Here is a 17,447-nt window from a genome sequence, read left to right as displayed (position 1 = left end):
AGATCCTTTTTGCAGATTGTACCTACCGCGAGTTTGGTAAATTTAGTCCAATACCTTTCAGACTACTTGTGAAAAATTACTGGACGAGCAAAAGATTAGTGATAGCAAATATTAACACTGGTCCCACTAATGCACCATTTTCTTGAGGTTGAACAAAGATCACGCAACCATGATTTGAAGAGTGTTTTCTTGTAAGGTCTTTACTGAGTATTGCAGCATTAGCTAGTGTCGATCGACAGCTCTCACGAAACCCTTAACCACTCAGAATTTGTGATAAGCTGTGGAGTTTGAAACCAACTTTGAAGGATATGCGCATGTAAACGTCCTTATGCACATTTGGTCATTCTTTAATAAAAGGAGCTGATTTAAAATTCAGTAGAATCCCTTGGAAAACAATTGATATGACTTCCCCATTTTGTTCGAGAGAAAGAAAGTAAAACCAGTCACGACCTATACTACTCGGTATTTCAACTTAGTTTTGTGTAGAGAGTCTTCATTGAATAGGGTAACTAATATTCTTGTTGAAATGTAAAAACGCATGACAAAAATGTAGAAGGCTACATTATGGCTACCTGTTTATCTTTATGTTTGCTTAGAATAGATCTACCTATTGTACATTTACATCAGACAAAACTGTCAGACAACTTTTCATTAAATAATTGGCTTTAGATAACGAATTTTCACAATTTTTGGGGCCTTTTCCTATTATCTTGAAAATTTTAACAGACAGAGCTAGGCAAATTTTAATTGCAAAAATGAACAGCGAGACTTGATATAGTAATTAGTGAACATGGCCGAAATTGTCCGAATACTTCTTATTGGAGTTATTGCCCTTCAAGGCCGAATATTTTTCTCTCTCTTTTGTTTAGGTTTTTGCCTTATATATCTTTAACTATAATAGATAGACATATCCTTAAATAAACAAAAGTTACCAGCAAGACAAGATCTACAAAAATCAAACATGACCAAAATAGTCCTTTGAGTTTTTGTAATTTAATTTTTACTTTTATATCTTTAGTTCTGATCTTTTCGATGGATTTTTACTTTTTTTTCGTAGGTTGGCGCGACCGCAAACACATCCAACCTCGTCACTCTCAAGTATCTGTCCTAAGTCTGAAGCGCGTAATTCCAACCAACCGCATGCCAAGAAATTGCCTCCGTTGAAATTCTGCAAACACCCCATAGAGCAAATTACATGGATGATTAATTTTGACCATTTGGTATATGGCCGTGTTCTAAGCGACACGTACATGAAGGTCATACATTAATTTCTTGAATGAAATCAAATCTTTAGCTACTAATGACTGCCGTAGGGGGTTGACCGGAATTTTAAGCGAGGATTTCTTGGCATGTGAACATTTCTGTTGCACTTTTTTGATCGCTGATGAAATTGCAGACAAATCTGCTCCATTGACATGTTAATAAGTGTTGATATTTGGAGTTTTATACGGGATCCAGACTTCTGGAGCATATACTCAACAAGAGGACGGACATGTGCGCTGTAAATTTTCGGTTGAATGACAAATTTATTTTTTAAACATTTTCGGGTTTTTTTTTTTGGCAAACACTATAGAAGATTCGAGATAAATTGTAAACAAAAAATGATCAGTAATACAAGATATGAAAAAATAAGATTTTAGTCATAATTTATAATCTAGTCTACAATGTTCGAGAATGTCCATAGCATCGCCATCGCCTGTTGAAGAAGCTCATATAGGCCTTGGTGAACGACATGTTAATTTTTAAACTTATTAAAAGTGTTCTTTTTGTTAGTCATGCGATGTTACCTACCTATGGATCTTCAGATTATATTCTGCTCTACTTCATCATTGTTGTATTTAATTGTACGTTTCTCACTTTCGGATAAAATTTCATAATCATACATTAATGGTTGGTTGGCCCAAAATTTATCTAACTTCTGTTTTTGGAAGTGTTTAAAGTTTTTGCTGATATAACTTCTTCAGGGAGGCTGTTCCATATGTCCACTACTCTGTTGGTGAAAAAATACTTCCTGAGATCCAGACGACTTCGTTGTTTCATAACTTTCATTTAGTGGCCTCTTGTCGGTTTAGTAAACCATTTGTTACTCACGTGTCGTATAACCCTGTCAATAACTTATACACTTCTATCATGTCACCTCGTAAACGGCGGAAACAGAGGTTTGGAAGCTTGAGTTTTCGTAAGCGGTCTTCGTATGGCAAGTCTCTCATTGTAGGCAGCATTTTGGTCGCTCTCTTTTGCACATTCTCAATACTTGTAATGTCAGCCTTTCTGTTTTCATTCACATTTGGGTGATCATATACTGTTTGCATACTCCAGATGCGATTGTCTTGGTGGACAAAGGAACGGCGAGTGAGGCCTACGATCTGATTAGCTTTATTAACTTGGTTTTGAATATGGTTTGCAAATGTCAGATTCATGTCAATAGTTACACCAGATATCTGAACTTCCATCTGGACAATCCAAGTAATTCTGAGGCAAGAACATTTCTAGAAACATTGATAGAGCATGAACTAGTACAACACGTTCGTTGCGCGACACATATTTGTGGGCATATTCTTGATGTGGTAATTACTAGAGAGGATAGTCCGATTTTGCTCGAAACACCGTTAGTTCAAAATCCAAATCTTTGTGATAATAAGGGAAATCCATCTGGCGACCACTTCGCGCTCCTGACCAAACTTAATGTGACCAAACCTCCTAAACAACGAAAAACAATTACATACCGCGACATCGATATGTCTGATTTAAAGGACGACTTACGAAACATCTCAAATCCCGAGACCAACCAAGAGTCTGCTGAAAAAATTGTCAAAAGCTACAATTCTCAAATTAAGTCAATGATCGACAAGCATGCTCCAATTAAATCAAAGACAATAACAATTAGACCTAATACTGAATGGTACATCGATGAGCTACGAAACTCTAAAATGGAACGTCGGAGGGCGGAGCGAAAAATGCGAAAAACCAAACTGACAGTGCATCTGCAAATTTACAAAGAACAGCTTCTATAAAATGTAAAAAAGACTATTATTCGAACAAAATTGCCGAGATAGATTAGTAACGATCAGAAACAGTTACATAAAATAACTGGAGATTTAATGGGGAACAAGCGTGAAGTGGTTCTCCCTTTGTCCTATGATGAAAAGGATTTAGCAAATAGGTTTTGTGAATTTTTTCTTGGTAAAATTGATACCATTCGAAATGGATTATGTTCATCGATCGGCGAAATGTCGGGAAGTCGAAATTATCTATCAGCTGATCAGAAATTCAAAGGCGTGCATTTACATGTTCTACCTCCAGCAACACTCGAAGAAGTCAAGAAAATTATTCTGAAGGCGCCATCCAAATCCTGTGAACTGGACCCTTTACCAACACACCTTCTCAAAGAGTGCATAGACACTCTAGCGCCTGTCATTACGAACATAGTGAACATGTCGTTGGCTGAATCAATAGCACCTTCAACTTTCAAAGAGGCAGTTGTGCGGCCATCACTTAAGAAAGCGAACCTAGAAAAAGAAGTTCTAAAAAATTACCGCCCAGTGTCAAACTTGCCATTTGTATCCAAAGATGTCGAGAGAGTTGTTGACACGAGATTTGGATCTCATATCATGTTGAACTCTTTACATGACGATATGCAGTCAGCATATCGCACTGGACATTCAACTGAAACAGCACTGATCCGTCTTCATCATGACATTACATGCGCACTCGACAACAACTCTTGTGTAATATTGCTGATGTTGGATCTCTCAGCAGCGTTCGACGTGATCGATCACGACATTCTATTCGATCGTCTACAGTATACTTTTGGTATATCTGGAACAGCCTTGTCGTGGCTTCGTTCATACTTGACTAATAGGTCGCAATGTGTCTCTATTGGATCTGTTCACTCCGACAATATGGTTCTGAAATATGGCGTCCATAAGGGTTCCGTGATTGGACCGAGACTTTACTCCATGTTTTCGTACCCGGTTAGTGAAACATGTAAGAAGCATGGCATGGCATACCACTGTTATGCGGATGATACGCAAATTTACCAAGTCATCAAGCCATTAGATAACTGGGATGACATTACCGAGCGCCTAGAAGCTTGTTTGGAAGATATCAAAACTTGGATGTGTACAAATATGTTGAAGTTAAATCAGGACAAGACCGAATTGATTGTTTTTTTGCTCCAAAACACAAAGTCAAAAGTCTTAGTAAGTTACAACTGAATTTTGACGGAACTATACTAAGTGAATCTACCTGTGTTCGAAATCTTGGAGTTTTTCTCGATCAAACCCTCAGCATGCAGCAACAGACAAATACAATTACCAAATCCTGTTTCCATCAGATTCGTAACATAGGACGGATTCGATCATATATAACGGAGGACGCTTGCAAAACTCTTGTATGCTCTCTTGTTACGTCGCGACTTGATTACGGTAATGCTTTGATGTATGGTGTGAATGCCTCAAGTCTATCCAAACTTCAACGTGTTCAGAACACAGCTGCCAGACTAGTGACCCGCAAAAAGAAGTTTGAACATATAACTCCAACACCTATGACTCTTCATTGGCTACCATTCAAATTCCGATGCCAGTACAAACTGTTGCTTTACGCATTCAAAGCCTTGCATGGACTTGCACCTGCGTATCTTAGTGAACTAATACATTTTTACAAACCAGCACGATCGTTGCGATCTGAAAATGCTTCTTTAATTGAGATGCCAAAAAATGCACGGACCAAAATGAATGGTGAACGGAGGTTCGATGTGGCGGCCGGAACTCTGTGGAATAGCCTTCCAACAAATCTTCGAAATGAACAATCGCTAGAACTGTTTAAAAAAGGACTGAAGACGCATCTATTCAAAGTTGCATTTGTGGATCGCTCATAAGTTACTTTAAACATATTTTATTTCAAAAAATCATGTACATGGCATACACATATAAATACAGTGATAACATATTACAAAAGGATTCGGAAACAAGGTTTCCCTTATATTAATCCGTCTCCCTGTAGAAAAAAGATAAAAGGAAATAACTGCAAATAAAAAAGTAGATTTTTTTTTCATCAGATCTTTCCTATATATATATGTACCGGCGGCGGAGTGTGTTTACAGGACTTTGTCAAGACTGTCTCACCCAATTACGATCTTTGTCATGCACGAACGACGCTATTAGCCAAAACGCTTCGAATCTACCAAAAATTGTTGCACTTGTTTAAACACGAGTACATTTTCCTCTTGATTGAGGTTATTGCAGCCAAATAGGAGTGTTTCTATATTGTATGGGAAGGGAATTTTTTCTATCGTACGTTTTCGGACAAGGGAGTAATTATTACACTCGAGGAGAAAATGCTTACTGCTCTCGATTCTACCACAGGTACAGTTTTTACTTTCTACAAGATTTCTCTTAAATAAATGTTCGTTCAGATTGCTACAATCCATCCGAAGTCTGTCATGAAGTATTTGTCCTTTCCTGTCTCCATAAAAATAATAATTTGGCATTTTTCTTACATTTTGATTAAGGTAACCTTTAAGTGTTAACTTAGATGGACTTAGTCTGATATCGTCCGGAATAGCATTCCAGGATCGAATAACTGAGGGGAGAAAAGATTTCTGGTAAAATGCAGTTCTACACTTTATATGTTGCGTGTCATTCGTTCGTCGTGTGTCATAATTATGAATATTGAACAATTGTTGAGGGATAATGTCGCTTAAATAATCAGGGGTCTTATTGTGAAACATTTCATGAAATTTTATAATTTTGTGTTTTTTACGTCTTTCTGATAGTAATAAGTTAAGACCTGGAACTGTGATTGGTTGTATTTGACTGATGTTGATTTTTAATATTTTGTACATTTTATTCTGATTTTATGACTTTCTGTATATATATATTTCGATATTTAGTTATTAAAATTTTTACTTATTCATTAATAATTCTTTTAAGTAATTTTTTACCAAGTTGCTGTAGTCTTAACTTTTTATAGTTGATTTGATGTATGCTTTATACATATTTTGGTATATTTTTAACTTTGTAATTTCGTGTATGTACGAACTTGTGTATTTTTGTTTTAACATGTAAAGCGCTTAGAGTAATTGTATTTTTATATAATGCGCTATAAAAATGCCTTGTAATAATAATAATAATAATAATAATCTGACATATCTTTTTCTGATTCAACATTTTCAAGGTTAGTACGACCGCCTTCGTACTTTTTTTATTGTGTAGTTTGGAGGTTCATGATAAGTATTCCTTCCACTAATCGGTAAACTTTACACTTGTTCGGGTGGAATTTCAATAGCCAAGTTTTGCTCCAATCAAATAGGATGTCAAGGTCTTCCTGAATAAGGTTCTGATCGTTCTGGTCGACTATTTCTCTAAATAATTTGGTGTCGTCTAGCTGCGAACATGAATACATCTGATATAACATTGTTTGGCAAGTCGTTAATGAATAGGACGAACAAAATTGGTCCCAATACAGAGCCTTATGGAATTCCACTGGTTACATTCCTCTTGATCTTGACCAATTGACCTGTACGCACTGTTGTCTATTTATACTAAGGATGCTTCTTATCCAGTTTGTAGTTTGCTCACTAATACTATAGTGTTTAATCTTGTGTAGTATAGTCTCATATGTGGCTTTCATGAAGTCCATATATATAAATCGAGTGTAATATACCTCCTTTGTCAAGTACCTTTGTCCACTTGTCTAGGACTTTCAGCAACTGTAGAGAAGTTGATCTACCACCCATGAAGCCAAACTGTTGATTGATAAACAAGTTCTGTCTATCCATGTGTTCAATTATTCTCTTCGCATAAGTTTCTCCATAATTTTTCATAGAATGCTTGTGAGACGTAACTGCATGGACGGTAGTTTGAAGCTGATTTCTTATCTCCCTTCTTAAATAACGCAGTTATTATAGCAATCTTCCAATCCTCGGGTACCTCCCCATTTTCAAATGAGCTGTTGAAAATCATACATAAAGCCGGGTTTTTCTACAACAGAGGCTAATTCAAATAGTAGTTTTAGATGGACTACTATACCACGGTAGTTTAGGCTATATAAGCTTAATTGTTGCCTCTCTATTCCCCTTTACCACCGTAAAATACTGAAATGGATAGCATATAATCCCTTAAATATTTCAGTCAGGGACTTTCATATATAAGTTAGAATAGAATGTCCCTTACTATTGTGATGGTACTGAAACTCGCATGCACAAGATCAAAAGCACTTTAAAACGGAAGTGAACACAAGTTGAAATATTTTTTTTAGTATAAGGGAATATTTTCTAAGAAAATTATAGAATTACGTACTTGTCAAAAAAAAAGAAGAAGGGGGTGTTCCATCCCGGCAACACTCAGTGAACCGTTTAAAAAAAAAATTCAGTCTGTATTTTGGAAACGTCTACAGCTCATTTTGTAAACTTGACGATGCACTGATGTGCACAAAAAAAGAGTTAAAAACAGAACACCACAGGACTTTAATGAATCCAACTATTTAAAATAATGTTAAGTCATTTAATTATTAAATTATCAGCCTGCATGCGGTTAGTTTGCCTTTTATGTATCAGATCTATAGGCCCTACTATACACAAATAAGATTTTTGTACTAATCAAAAGCGAGTACTCGAGTCCGAGTAGACTTTGTTTTGTGAGACGTGTAAGAAACTTGTTACAATGAGGAGTAAAGTTAATTTAAAAGATTGTGAATTCAATGTGTATTTGTTTTGAAATTGTCTGTCAATCAGTTTTGACATATTTGAATACACAAAATGATTGGTTTTCAAAGGAGGAGTGATTCGCTTAGTTCCATATATGGAAGCCGACAACAACAATAGTCCCGTCTCAGACATACTACGCCATAGTTGATTAGAGGAGAACTGGGGTCAGAAAAGTTTGGCCAACTTCCCAGAATTTGTACCAGAGGAAGAAAATAAACAGTGCGAAAACATCATTGATGTAACAAACTATATTTAAATTGCACGGATCAGCTAACACATGTGAAGAGATCAAACTTAACTTTTCGGATATGAAAGTTAGAAAAAGATGACCATGGTAAGATGATACTGCGCCTCTGCATGTGTGAATTGGTTTTTTTCGCTGAAGATCGCATAATTTTGTCAATTTTCGCAATTCACTCTTTATTTTACATTGCAGTGATTCTTAGATATAGTTAAAAGTAGTAATTTTAATTGTGTTTTCTTTGAAAATGATAGAATGGTGAGGGATTATTTTTCAAAATGGCGGATACTCGGAAAAGTCAGTGTTCGTGTCTTGACGTGCATTTTCTCCTTTCGAAATGAATTACTTGTCGTTATTACCACATTCATATTTAATCAATGATGTCTGTTTGGCGGATGCTTCATATCGTAACCGAAAAAGTTGTACCTAGTCGTGAAATAGAGAATTTTAAGTACCAAGCGAATGATTAGTTTTGAGCCGCTTACACCCATGAAAAATAGCTTAAAGTACTCCAAAAACAATTACATGCATGATCATAAAAAAGTCAATTATTTGTATAGCCATGAACCTAAATTACCTATTTCACATGAAAATCCAATTTTAAACAAAATATTAAATTGAAAGTAACACTACTTTGTTGCATTATGCCCCTTAAGTAGGAGAAAATATTGAATATTTGACCTTTCCAGCATTTGTGCAAAATCTTTTTTCTGGTTTCACATTGAGCATTCAGTTCCTTTCTAAAAGATTTGTCATTGTCCTGTAATAATAAATTTATATAGACTCTGCCTACACTCTCAAAAGGTTTGACTGGTTTCTTGATAATGACAGTTCTAACACATTTCTCTAGTGCTTCTGGCTGAACATGCAATAAATAATGCTGTATTATATTATCAGAGTCTTTCCTTTATCAAGATAAACCACTTTCTATCTCAATATCTTTTAGATATGTTCCTGATCAAATTAATTGATGGAAAATCACTTCCATTCTTACTTGTTGCTTACCTGCCAACTGTCACCACTTGCGGGGGGGTTCCCCCATGGAGGCTCCAAAATGGAAATTTTGAAAGAGCAAATTTGTCCACAATTTCAATCAAAACACCTAATTTTACAATTGCTATAGGCTTGTCAAATTATGAAGAATCCAAAAAACAACAACAATATATATTTGAGGCCCCCCTTGAAGGTTCTGTTGGACTATGGGAGTCATTTTGCACGTAAAACCCCCATGGGCATTTTGAAAACTTGGCAGGTATGTTGTTGATTACCTCCTAGATTTTTCTTGTTCATCTGGAATGCTTATCTTGTTTCTAAGAGGTTCTGGGTTTGATCAGGTTGGGAACAAACCCTCTATATGGTGATTATACCTGTATAGAGGGATAAAATTATCCTTCTATAGAGGGGTATTTTTGTTTGGACTGGATTTAAATCAAAATAGGGCAGAATGGCATTCTCTACTTATTATGGCAGTAACCTGCAACAGTTGATGCACCAATTGATGTACTTAGTTTAATATGCAAATGCCCAGTTTGCTGCTTATTTGACTAAATATAAAATCTATTGTTCACCATGATTGAAAGCTGTGATGATCAGGTAAATTCTACTCACTTATGGCTCACTGAACAGAATTTCTTTAATAGTTATCCCATGATGACGCGGTGTGTCAGTGTAAGATCACCCCGATGGCCGGAGGCCAGAGGGTGATCTAACACTGACACACCAAGTCCGAGTGGGATAACTATTTTACATCCCAGCTGTTTTAGATTAGACGAAAAACCATTTACAATTCATAAAATCTAGTTTAGAACGCCACACAACCATTATAATATACTTTATACATTACTACATGATTTATACCCTTTTTGACCCCCGAACACGATGAGTAGATATCAAACAATGTCAACTCGTCCCACTGGCCAATCGGCCCAACCTATATCGCCACTTTATGAAAAAAATCGCCCCACTTTTGTTTACCGACTCGCCCCACTTTTGAAAAAGTGTATAATCAAACTTAACAATCTCTGACAACTCACTTATTAACGAAAAGGGTTTAAACCCCACTGAATAAAGGTCTGCAAACTCGCTCCACTTATAAAAAACATCTTGCTTCCTTCAAGTATGTTAAAGTACTGATAGCTCGTATCCAGTCGTCCTGGTGTAGTGGATGTGTCGTGGCTTGATATGCTAAAGGTCTTGAGTTCGAATCCCAGCATATACACTGGATTTTTTCTACGTGAATTTTGATAGATAGTCGTTTCCGTGTAATTGTATATTTAATTATAAGTTTTATAGTGGATTTGACATTCCCGCCAAAATGTTACAGAACAAAGGAAAGCTTGCATAACAAAGAAACTCAAACTAGGGTGATCTGTTAGGGGTGATCCGGCTCAGATCACCCCTGTTAGAACAAAGGAGCTGGGATGTAAATTGTTAGATTTAACATGAAATTGAAAGGTCAACTATTCCTTTTGATGTTGATCAGGTGTTCAGATAGGTATACAATAGATTGCAAGTTTTGTCACTTTAGCAGAAAACTGGTTATCCCAATTTTTAGTAAAGTGCATATATTGATACATATAATGCTAGAGATTATAGCCAATATAACTAGAAAATGCCATTCTGCCCTAATGTGCTTTAAATCCAGTGCAAACAAAAATACCCATCTGTAGAGGGATAATTTTATCCCTCTAAAGAAGGATTATCCCTCTATACAGGTATAATCACCATACAGGGGGTTTGTTCCCAACCTGTTGATCCCTGGTCGAAGCAAACAAAAACAAAATATTCACTGTTTTCCCCTTTAAATAGCAATGAGTGTTAAGGAAAAAGAGCAAAGAATCACTGACTGAGACATGTTAGAGATCGATTAATGGTTCCAAAATAAGGGTCTTAGTACAAAGCAGGGGTGAAACTTGTGTAGCATCAACATGTTCTTGTCCTGAAATCCATGTAAAATTTGTCATTGGAATGAAAACACCAATTCATCTATCCATTCTTCTTTTGTTGCTTTGCTTGATTTTGAAATCTATTATTTGACTAGCTTGACAAGAGCAATAAAATCTGAGTACATGTTTACCACATTATCACAATATTGACAAAGCAGTAAATTGGCTGCCTTAAAAGTTGTAACTTATTCATTAAAATTGCTAATAAGGCTATGTAATACCGGACTTCACTATAAAATTATAAATCATTTAAGTTAAAATTTCGATGGGCCAATCACCATTTATATTTGGTAAAATACCTGGTTCCAAAAATTATAATCCATAAACACCTAATGTAACAATATATTTGCCAAACCTGTAAGTCTTGACCAGGAAAATATAATCTTTCTGTCATATAAATGTTTTGCCTGAACATGCTGAATGTCAATGGTTTTCATACTGAGAAAATAGTACATACATGTATTTGTTTTTATGATGATACTTACATGTATTATCATCATTATTTATAGGTATTCAATCTGAATGCTGCTGCAAGACCCTGGTTTCGGATATCATGCAGTATTTAGATTTGGGGATTATAATTTTTGGAACCAGTTTGATAATTTGCATTTTACTATTGGCACATATAAATTTTTGTACATGTATACATTGTATCCAACACTGAACATAGAGCATATAATTGTTGAGTTTGTATATTGTGTACTCATCAGAATCAACTAGGTCTGGTCACTTATGCTCTTTTCAAAATCTGAAAAAAAGTAATTAGACCCAGGAATTAAAATTCAATCAGAAATGAGTCACCACTGATCACTATGGTCAGACCTTATAAATATTAACTACATTGTAATGACAAAATAATATTGAAAAAAATCTTTCATGCACGATTGTTTATACTTTCAGGATGAATTTCACCCATTTATCGAGGCTCTGTTGCCTCATGTGAAGGCATTCTCTTACACATGGTTCAACTTACAGGCAGCTAAAAGAAAGTATTACAAAAAACATGAGAAAAGAATGAATATGGAAGAAGAGAGACGTGTGAAAGAAGAACTTCAAGTAAGGATTAAAACAAGTAGTAGATTTAGTATTTTTATGCCCAATGCCCTAGCCATGGGGGCATTAAGATTTGCCCTTGTCCGTCTGTACCTCCCAAAATTCGTTTCTGTTCTCTAACTTTAGGTTGCTTAACCAAATGTTATGAAGCTTATACACAATGCTAATTACCACGAAACACAGATCAAGTTTGTATTTGGGTAGCGTTACTTTTACCATTCGAGAGTCATGCCCCTTCTATAATGGAAAAAATACTGAATTGTTTCTGTTCTGTATCTTAAATTTGCCTCAAAGAAATATAAAGAAACTCTGTGTTCTCCCCAGGATTTTTTTAAGGCGCAAAATTCAAGGGCGTGTAACTCCTTTTTTATAGTGAACTTTTGTTATCTGAATCAATCAGTCATAAATCATAACATGCAATATTGCTTTGTGTTGTGTGTTAAATAATGCAGAGTATTAATGAATTTACTATATATGAAATAAATTGATTTCAAAATATAAATATTCATCTCTGTACTCTCTGCTACTTCTAGGGATATTGTTTCAAGATAGTGTTATTTTGTTGGACAGTCTGTTCCTCAACGTTGTCTTAATCCTCTTCAGGGTTGAAAACCCCCTCTCATAATAACTTTTGCTTATACCCCCTTAACATTTCTAAGCTATGAAAACTCAGTCAGCCACTTGTCACTGAAACAGGAAACATGGTGCTTGCTGTTACATGTATCACTTGCTAAAACTTTAGATCAGTTGGGATTAGGTGAAGCAACTATAACATCGGCTTATACTGACAGCTGAGTGTACAGGGAGGTGTATTCCCCTTTTCATTAAGAGTCATTGATCTGAAAAAAAACTTCTACTTCCATCATGTCTTTTGCTTAGAATTCACCCTTTGTTATTTGCAGAGAACATGTTCATTCAGAATTAATAAAATCGAATATGGTTAAGATAGTTGGTATACAACTTTTTAAAACAAAAATATTTTAATGAACAGCTGACAAGTTTCCGTAGTTTGACATTTATTTACGCTTCCGTGTGCATTATTGTTAAAACCTATCTTTGGCAGGTAGATATAAACCAAACTTCGTTAAAGTTAAGACCATTGGAATTATTTACTAGTGACATTATACAGAAGCCGCAGCGATTCCGTACCCGTGTTGATTGTCACATAAAATGTTCCTGACGCACGGACTCGCAATCGATGTTCACTGATCATTTTATTTCTGAAACGAATTTACCTTGCAAAATACCTTGCAAGCAACATTTTTCACTTTCAATTAAAATAAATCACTTCTTGTTATCTTTAATCAAAGTTATTTTAATATTTTCAACTACAAATACTCTCATTCATAATTTCCATCATAAATATCTTTAGCAATGTGTATTCAAATCTATCACATGTATTGAACATGTTCATTGGTCGTGTTTAAATAGATTCTTCTTCTCGATCAGTGAAAAAATTTGTTATATAAATGGTCAAGTAATCACACACTCAATGCTTAAATACAATGTATTTGCGATCTATTTCTTCAATTTCTGCACTGAAGTTTTTATTTTTTTTAATTTTCTTCTGAAAATATCTATCTTCTTGATGATCATTTACGCTATTACATGATAACATAGTCTGATAAGGCTGAGATAAGCATGGCTCAGGTAAAACTATATTATCAGATCATATTGCGTAACACTGACCGACCTCTCTGTGGTGATCAGAAACTTGACAATTTTAACCAACATTTATAATGAAAATGTGAAAATTAACACGCTGCGGGATCAAGTAGTAAGGGACAGCGGCCAATTAAGACGCTGCGGGATTAACGAATATATTATGAAGGCGCTGCGGCACCGCAGTGTCATATCGGCCTGGGGAGAACACTGTAAACTTGTATGCAATGTTTATTACATCAAAACATAGATCAAATTTGAATTTTGCTGGTGTCACTTTTACTGGTCTAGAGTTAAGCCCCTTTACAAATGGATTTTGTTTCTTTCGTTTTTATTCACTAACTTGAGTTTGCCTCTAGCACTTTTCCCTTCTTAACATATGTCCCTTTATAACCTTGTATGCAAGCAGTGGCATCATGTATACATGTCCCATGGATACATTCCCAATTTTTTGTGGTATATTGCTATTTATTTCAGAATATTAAAAATGTACAGGTACAAATTCAAGGTACATAAATATACGAAGATGTGGTACATTGTATGAGTGCCAATGAGGCACCTCTTCATTCAATTGCAATTTGTTAAAAGTAAACCATTATAGGTCAAAGTATGGCTGTCAACCAATCACTCTCAACAGCAAGCTTTAAAAGGTCCCAAAATGACTGTTGTAAAACAATTCAAACAGGAAATTCAACATTCTAATCTATATATGAAAGGAGAAACACTTAAGAACCTCATCAACAAAAGACAACCACTGAACACAGGTTACTGACTCAAGTCAGGTGCAAACAAATGCAGTCGGTTTAAAAGATTTAACAGGTGCCAACCTTCCACCTAACCTGTAACAGTAGTATAATAACACAATATAGAAAGACATTAAAAAATATGAGTTGAAATGGCTTTAATTAATCAAAAAGATTTATTAACAAGAACAAGGAAATATGCACTGAAAGATCAAATTTGATCTTTGACACAATATATATATACATGCAATATGTAAAACAAAGTAAAATACCACCATAAACTGTGGCAAAAATAGAGTTTATTAGGTTTCTTTAAACAGAAATATTTTTTACAAAATAAATTTGTTGTTTATAGTACAAGTATGATATACATGTATGTTTATTTTATTCACAACTTATAATTTTAGATGGTGAAGTTTTAAGAGCTGAAAACTGTGTAGAGCCTCTACATGACTTTTAGTTATTCTTGTTTTGAGTAGCTGTCCTACATGTATGAACATATATACCCTCTCTTTTCCTTTTATCCATACACATTAAATTGTTATGATGTATAACTCAGTTTAATATCGATTTTTCTTGTTTTACCAGAATGAAAAACCAGAAATCAAACAGAAATGGGCTTCCAGATTATTAGCAAAGTTACGGAAAGATATAACCCAGGAATGTCGAGAAGATTTTGTGTTAAGCATGACAGGAAAAAGACCTCCGGTTTGTGTAACAAGTAATCCTGATCAAAAAGGAAAAATGAGACGAATAGACTGCTTAAGACAAGCAGACAAGGTTTGGAGATTAGACCTTGTCATGGTGATTTTATTTAAAGCTATTCCACTGGAAAGTACTGATGGTGAACGATTAGAAAAATCACATGAGTGTATGAACCCTGCTTTATGTGTAAATCCTCATCATATAAGTGTGTCTGTGAGGGAATTAGATCTCTATTTGGCTAACTTTATACACAGTTATGGTAAGTTACTGCAAGGGAAGTGTAATAGTTTGCACACTTTTATGTAATTAGATTGCTTTTTGTAAACTTTGTACACAAAATTTCTTAGGGGAAAAAAAGTCCAACTTTATACACATATATTGCTCCAAGGAATAGAGAACAATTAAGTTATCAAAGTTTCTGTAATGGAAGTAACTCTTCTATGTAGACAGTAGCATGAATGATAAGTCTTATTTGGACTTCTAAGTAGGTTGTTGTATATGGTAAGTTCTGAAAGAGAGGACAATCTTGTTTTGACCTACTGTGTTCTGTTATGATAAGTTTCATTGAGGAAATAAATCTTTATCGACATACTGTGATGATAGTTCTGGTACCTTTATCACACAATAACTTAAAATTAACTATAAGGAAGAGAAAAGTGAGACAAGGACAAGGAAGAAGGAAAGTGTTCAGTGTCAAATACATTTGTTGGAAGGTGAAAGTGCTAAATGGTGTTTTACAAATGTTTAACAATGCATATACATGCATTACCAGATATTTTTATGTATTAATACCTAAATCATTGTCAATAACAAAAAAAATCAAATTATTTCCATACTACAAAACTGTATGTGTATATGTATGTGTTTGATATGACTTTTATGCTGGTATACTTGTTTGTTAATGTTATTTATACACTTTACAGTACCAGATCCCAGATCAGATTATGCTGACATGCAAATGAATGATCACGATATCAAAGGTAATAGTACAATTATCATATACTGAACATGCTGAATATAGATGTCTTTCAATATGTTTGCAAATTTTAAGACACAAAACTGACGAGGGTTGTTTTCTAAATATAGCAATTTTTATCGAGCTGTGCAGAAAGCTTAAAGAAATCTAGAATCTTATCTACATGAGAAAATAAAGAATCATTGCAAAAAACAAGTCAGTTTTAAAATGTACAGAAATTTGTTTTTTGCAAAAAACAATACAATGTAGTAATGAAAACCTAAGATAGATTTATTGCAGCTAAGTTTAGAAGCTGCCTTCAGAGACCATATGATTTCTTCCTATGTTCTCAGGGCACTCCTGCTACCTCCACCAATAAATACCGGCTGCCACAAAAGAGCCCAAAAACGGTGCTTAAAAGTGGTGTTAAAACACACAAAAAAAAACCTATGTTACACAATTTGCACAAAGATATGTAAATGTAATTGTAGAGAATACAATGACAGATTGTGAGAATTATCACAGTAATATCATGCTAATTTAGATATAAACGATATGAGGATACATCGTAAATAACTAAGTCTACACAACACCATGGTTGAAAAAGTAGTTACATAGATATTCAAATGTATGAGCTGTAGCGTGTGAACCAATAAATAACTTAATTTGAAACTTATTTTATAATATATACCGTTACAATATAGTTCAGAATTTCATATTTATATGAAAATGAAAATAGAGCAGTTGATAATGTAGTTAATAAGTAAAGATAAACCCTAAGAATTGTGAGTAACGATTTTTCTTTGATTGACAGTGCCTGGAAATATTCACTCAGGGGTATCAGGAAATGATAGCATCTCGGCCACAGGTGTATTTTCTGCAAGAGAATTGTTACGGGTTACAAGACGTATGTATACATTTTCTAATACATATTCCTTTTTTAAACAAAAATCATCTTTATTGAGAGTAATGAAAGAGTTTGAAAAAAATTGGGACATGATTTAATTGCATTGCATTGCATTGAAAAGAGAAAACTACAAAAAACATAAAAACTTAAGCACAAAGCAAGTACTCTAAAAAACAGAATATATTCAAACTTTAAAGATCTTTGTTGAGGGTTTGTGAACAGAGAATGAAACATTCAGGACTCATAAACACTTTTCAATTACAGGTTAAGAAGTGTAAACCTATAATTATATGTCCGTTTACTGGACGATGTATGGCATACCATATTCTGTCTGTCTTTCTGTTCGTCTGTCGTCAATAAAAACATGTTAATGATGCTACTATAGTATTTGGGCTGCTTGACAGCCCCCAATAATCCCAAGTCACATAAAACGATTAAAAGTTGCTGCATTATTTTTTGCAACCATTTGGCATATTCTTATTCTATGCAATTGTTATTTTTATTTATCGGGTATGATATGAAAAGCAA

At 34.6% G+C, this 17,447-nt stretch overlaps 1 protein-coding gene across 8 annotated transcripts in view; it reads left to right on the top strand.

Annotated features, from left to right (window-relative positions):
* LOC139501056 (nuclear factor 1 X-type-like) overlaps positions 1–17,447 on the top strand; it is a 39,840-nt gene that overhangs the window by 4,745 nt on the left and 17,648 nt on the right. For 4 of the 8 annotated variants that reach the window (XM_071290075.1, XM_071290051.1, XM_071290069.1 and 1 more), the window contains exons 1-5: positions 7,627–8,042; positions 11,795–11,950; positions 14,941–15,316; positions 15,981–16,037; positions 16,827–16,919. In XM_071290075.1, the coding sequence (XP_071146176.1) occupies positions 8,034–8,042; positions 11,795–11,950; positions 14,941–15,316; positions 15,981–16,037; positions 16,827–16,919 (691 nt within the window). In that variant the 5' untranslated portion in view covers positions 7,627–8,033. Of the gene's footprint in view, positions 1–7,626; positions 8,043–11,794; positions 11,951–14,940; positions 15,317–15,980; positions 16,038–16,826; positions 16,920–17,447 lie in introns of those variants that run through there. The other 4 variants (XM_071290033.1, XM_071290058.1, XM_071290025.1 and 1 more) reach the window with 1 other exon arrangement.

Source organism: Mytilus edulis, chromosome 1 (assembly GCF_963676685.1).
Source record: "Mytilus edulis chromosome 1, xbMytEdul2.2, whole genome shotgun sequence".
Lineage (NCBI taxonomy): Eukaryota > Metazoa > Mollusca > Bivalvia > Mytilida > Mytilidae > Mytilus > Mytilus edulis.
This window is presented reverse-complemented; position numbering and strand designations above follow the sequence as displayed.